This window comes from Marmota marmota, unplaced genomic scaffold, assembly GCF_001458135.2.
Source record: "Marmota marmota marmota unplaced genomic scaffold, marMar, whole genome shotgun sequence".
NCBI classification, from domain to species: domain Eukaryota; kingdom Metazoa; phylum Chordata; class Mammalia; order Rodentia; family Sciuridae; genus Marmota; species Marmota marmota.
This window is the reverse complement of record NW_026000241.1, coordinates 6036324-6041405: the sequence shown is the minus strand read 5'-3', so window position 1 is coordinate 6041405 and position 5082 is coordinate 6036324. Positions and strand designations below refer to the sequence as shown.

At 55.5% G+C, this 5082-nt stretch overlaps 2 protein-coding genes across 2 annotated transcripts in view; one reads left to right on the top strand and one right to left on the bottom strand.

The window, feature by feature from the left end:
• Slc27a1 (solute carrier family 27 member 1) overlaps positions 1-823 on the bottom strand; it is a 24497-nt gene extending 23674 nt beyond the window's left edge. Inside the window, exon 1 of the mRNA XM_048795358.1 lies at positions 794-823. Within this exon, the coding sequence (XP_048651315.1) occupies positions 794-823 (30 nt within the window). The remainder of the gene's footprint in view (positions 1-793) is intronic.
• Positions 824-2070: 1247 nt separating this feature from the next.
• Positions 2071-4937, top strand: Nxnl1 (nucleoredoxin like 1). Its single transcript, XM_015489247.2, has 2 exons — positions 2071-4162; positions 4418-4937. The coding sequence occupies exons 1-2, from the start codon at positions 3837-3839 to the stop codon at positions 4515-4517; spliced, it is 426 nt and encodes a 141-aa protein (XP_015344733.1). The 5' UTR covers positions 2071-3836; the 3' UTR covers positions 4518-4937.
• The last annotated feature ends 145 nt before the right edge of the window (positions 4938-5082 follow it).

Here is a 5082-nt window from a genome sequence, read left to right as displayed (position 1 = left end):
GTGTATAAGAGACAGCCCTGGCTCTGCCCACAGCCAGCCCAGCCTGGAACTCCGAGCCAAGTCCCGCCCCCTCCTCGGTCTAACGGGAACGCGTTCACAAGTCAGGCCCCGCCCTCAAACCTGTGGTTGGCTACGTCCCTGATAGGTACCACCCCCAGGCCGGGGCTCCGCCTCCCTGCCAATCCTTGTATCGGAACCCTCCCCCAGGCCCAATATTTCCAGAGCGTCAGTCCTTGTCAGGCCCCGCTCCATGCCTTGACTTTGAGGCAAGACCTTAAACCCACGCTCCATCCCCAAGATTTAGCCCTCGAAGCTGGCTCCGCTTTGTTCCCGACCACAGACCTAGTCCCTTCCTAGTCATTCGTCCAGGTCCCGTCCCCAGGCCATGACCTACCCCTATCCTCTGTCCCCCAGCCTGCCCATCTCGGACGCTGAGTTTTCCTCCAGGTCCCGCCTCTACCCACTTTTTCACCGCGCTCCGGCCCCCGGCCCCAAGTTAAGCCTCCAGCTCCGCCCATAAGCGCAAGTCTCAGGCGGAGCCCCGCCCCCTCTAAGCCAGGCTCCACCCCGAGTTAGGCCTGTGCTCTGGCCCCTAAGCACACGCTCCAGACCCCGGCCCTCCCGGTCAGCTCGAGCCGCGTCCCCAGCTTCTGACCTGGCCTGCGTGCCCAGGCCCAGGTTCAGTTCTGGCCACCGGCCCCACCCCCAAGCCTTGTCTTAGTCACCACTCTAGAAAGGCGCCTCACTCCTGCCCACTTAGCACCTAAGCCCCGCCCCACACCCTTCTTCCCACCTGTCCGGATTTTAGCCCCTCATCCCGCATAGCGGAGGCTGGCCCCTTCCGGAGGCCACGACCATAGAGAGAGATCCCCCGAGCTAGAGAGCCAGCAGCCAACGAGACCAGCGGTGCTAGAACGGCCCGCCGAAGCTTGCCACTGCTCCATGGCAACCAGGCTTCGCCCCTCCCATTCGGCTGCGTGCTTAGAAAGCACGTGGGTCCCGCAGGCAGGGGCGTGGCTCTCGGGCGCGCCGGGCCGAGCCCTAGATGGCATTCAAGGTTGTCCCGGGGACCAGAAACTCCCTGCTCACACCCGGGCCGCTTGCCCTAGAGTCTTACCCCATACCCCAAGTCCAAGTCCCAAAGCCTCTTCGATACTAAACACGCATTCTAGGGACCGGAGGATTGCTAAACTAACACCCTAGGGCGCAGAAGTTTCCAAGTCGAAACCCGCCTCAGTTTCAAAAGTGGATCAAGGACCCAGCTAACCCTAAATCCACACTCCAAAGCCTTGTCAGTTCTCAGTGTCACACCCCTGGAGCCTGGGGAGGACAATATCCACACACCAGGTTCTCATCCTTCCTAATCATACTCCCAGGAGGCCCAACTAGGTCTTGTTTGCACCCCAGAGTCCTAAATGCTTACCTAGAGGCTCCAAAGCCCTTTTTCTGACCAGGCGTGGGGAGGTACTGACCTGGATGTCCACAACCCTATTCCCTGGCTGACCTGAAGCCACTTGCAGACCCCCGGACTTGGCTGCTCCTTCGTGGGCTTCCAGAAGCTCAGGCAAGAGGCCGGCAGACTGTGAGGCCAAGGCAGGGGTCCTCAACTTAGCTCCAGATGGTGGGTCCCTTCAGGGGCTTCTGTTTCTGGCCAACTCCTGGCTCGTCTCACTGCTCTGTGTCCATGTGTGCCTCTGCCTTGGGGCCCTCCCATCAAGTTCCCCCTCTGTGTCCCCCTGCCCACTCCACCCCTGCTTGTTTTCTGCCCTGCTTGGCCGACCTTCCCAGCGCTGTCTTTGGGAGGTGGCCAGGGCCTGCTTCCAGCACCACTTTGAGGACAGGGCTGGGCAGGCGCTCACCCCACCCCCACTCCAGCTGCCATTGGTTTCTGCCAGCAGCCCAGGGTGGGTGGAATGGGGGGCGAGGAAGGAGATCCGGAGCACAGGCCCAGAGCCAGCCACTGGCCGAAACTACTTTCTCAAGCCAGGGATCAGCAATAACCTGTCTCTGCAGCCGCACTCCTGCCCTGCCAGAATGCTTATTGCAATCACACCCACTTTACAGGTAAAGAAAGTGAGCACCGAACCAGAGCTGGCCGCACTGGCTTGGTGCTGAGATTGCAAATATGGGTTGGGAGCGAGCTGTCTCTCCTCCCCTCCTATTCCTTCCTTTTTACCTCTGCCTCATTACCACCTACTGGAACTTATCCTTCCTTCTCTTTCTTCCCTAGTTCCCTTTACCCTAATTCCCTCTTCTCTTACCCACTTCCTCCCCGCCATCCCTTCCTCTTCCCTTCCCCTCCCCCTCTTCCTCTTTCCACCTCCCCTCTCCTTCGACCCCTCCATTTTACCAGGTAAACTAAGCCCTGACTAAGCACCCTACACTCATAACCTCATCCAGTTCTTCCCACAGCACCCCCCATCCCCTTTGGCTTTGGAAACCCACTTTTTTTCCTAAGCGTGGTCTCAACACTCCAGTAGGGGGCCATCTCTGCTGCACTTAGCCAGGCTCTTCCCCATGGTCAATTATTCTTTTTTATCCTCATTTGCCTTCACTTACAGAATGCCCAGGCCCCCAGGGATACCCTGCAGTACAGAAAGCATTCCCCCAGTTATCTTCCTGGGATACAAAAACCCCCAATCCCAGGGCTAGGGGTACAACTCAGTGACAGAGACTTGCCTAGCATGCACAGGTCCTTGGGTTCCATTCCCCCTGCCAAAACCCAGAAAGTTTTATCTGGCTCCATGGTTGCAATCATAGTAGTTCCAGCTACTCAGGAGGCAGAGGCAGGAGGATCATGAGTCAAGTCTGGCCTGGACAACTTAGCAAGACCCTGCCTCAAAATAAAAAAAGAAAGGGGAAACATTCCCAGTGCCAAGGTTTATTATCCCCTAGGATTTTGCATAAGGGATTGAAGATCTATTCCCTGACAGGAGGGTAGAACTCAAGCTTTGGGACTGAACCAGTCTCTGCCCCTCTTCAACTGATGACCCTGGGCAGGATACTCTCCCCTCTGCACCTAGGTTGCTGGGTAGATGTTAATGGGAGCTGGGCATCAAGTGCGTTGATCACCCAGTCACTGCACGTGGCAGTGGCTGGCAGTGGGCCCTCTGCTGGGTGTACTGCAACAGCAAAGAAATTTCTTGCACTTTCCAAAACAAGAGAAAATAAGCAGTATTGAAATAAAATACAAGAAGACCAAGGCACAGGGACTGCATTGTAAGTAGAACATGAGCACCGTGTAGAAGTGAACAATTTCCCTGAAATAAACGCCATAGTAGGTATGAGTGTACAGCGGCTGTTGTAACAAAAGTACCTTTGCCTAGGGGCACAGAAACCTATTATATCTGGCAGCTCTAGAGGTCTGAAGTCACGGCAGCAGAGCGCCCTCTGGAGGCTTCAGGGAGTTCTTCTGGCTTCCAGCTGTTGGTGGTTCCCAGGGTTCCTTGGTTTGTGGCCGCATCACTCCAGTCTCTGCCTTGGTCTTCACTGGGCTGTCTTCTCTCCGGTGTTTTCTCTTCTCTTTCTCATTTTCTCAGTCAGTCTCTCTCAATTTGGAGCAGGGAATGCTGGATAAGTGCTCTACGGCTGAGCTACACCCCCACACCCCAGTTTAGTTTTTCTGCAATGTGTTTTCAGGCACACGAGGGCGCTCTCCCCGCACCAACCCCTGCCCTTGGAGGCCCTGCAGAACTAGGTCAAGATTGAGCAGATTAGCGAGGTCCTAAACTGGCTTCCTAGAGATCTCTATTCCTGGGAGAGGAACCAGACAGCAGGTCCAGGCCACACCACGTGAGGATCTCTCTCCCTGTCCCCAGCACCCAGTTGGGGCTACCATGGTCTCCCTGTTCTCTGGCCGCGTTCTGATCTGCAATAACAGCGACCAGGATGAGCTGGACACCGTGGCCGAGGTCAGCCGCAGGCTGGAGAACCGTCTGGTGCTGCTGTTCTTTGGCGCCGCGGCTTGTCCCAAGTGTCAGGCCTTCGTGCCCATCCTCAAGGACTTCTTTGTGAGGCTCACAGATGAGTTCTATGTGCTGCGGGCGGCCCAGCTGGCCCTGGTGTACGTGTCGCAGGATCCCACAGAAGAGCAGCAGGAGCTGTTCCTCAAGGACATGCCCAAGAAGTGGCTCTTCCTGACCTTCGAGGATGATCTGAGGAGGTAAGGTGGGACAGGAAGGTCTGGGAGGGCTTCCTGGAGGAGGCATCACCATCAGAACTGAGGCATTTGCTTAGTGATTTGTCCCTTCTCCCTGGGGGAGTGAACAGCCCCGTGTGCCAATCCGTGTCCTAGAAATTAGGGGTACAGAAAGTGGTGTCCATTCCCACTCCCATCGCACCCCGGGAGCTGGCGGGTGAAGTGGGGAAATCAGATGTGAAACAAAGACTCAGATCGATACAAAATGACAAATTGCAGGAGCGTTCTGGAGGACAAAGGGAGGCCCCCGAGTGGAAATGCAATGGAAACCTCACTGAAATCCAGGAGTCAGAGAATGCATTGGAGGAAGTGTCTTTAAAAATATCCCCAGGCATGTAAGAGGATGGTGGGCACGGTCCCAAAAGCAGGCTTTGCAGGCAGAGGGCCCACCACAGACATAAAGCCAGGAGAAAGGACAGCCAGTTCAGTTCAGGGAGGCTGAGTCATTCCCAGTGTGAGAGGTGGGTGGAGTAGAGCCCTCTGAAGGATGGATAGACCTCAGTGGCTGGGAGCCTTGCAGGGTGTGAGAACTCGGGAGAGGGAGCTGATTCAAGCTTTGCAAGGAGAGCCCCGTAGTGGCTATTTTAGAACTTGCTCCTTTTCTGCAATGAGAGGTACTTTCATTTTTTATTTTATTTTAATTTTTTGGTACTGGGAATTGAACCTAGGACCCCTCTACCATTAAGCTACATCCCCCGACCTTTTTATTTTTTATGTGGACACAGGGCCTCACTAAGTTGCAGAGACTGGGCTTGAACTTGTGATCCTCCAGCCTCAGCCTCCCAAGTGGCTGGGATTACAGGCATGCACCACTACGCCCAGCTCTTTCATTCTTTTTTAACCCCAACTTTGTTTTTTTTTTTTTTTTTGCATGTGCTAGGGAG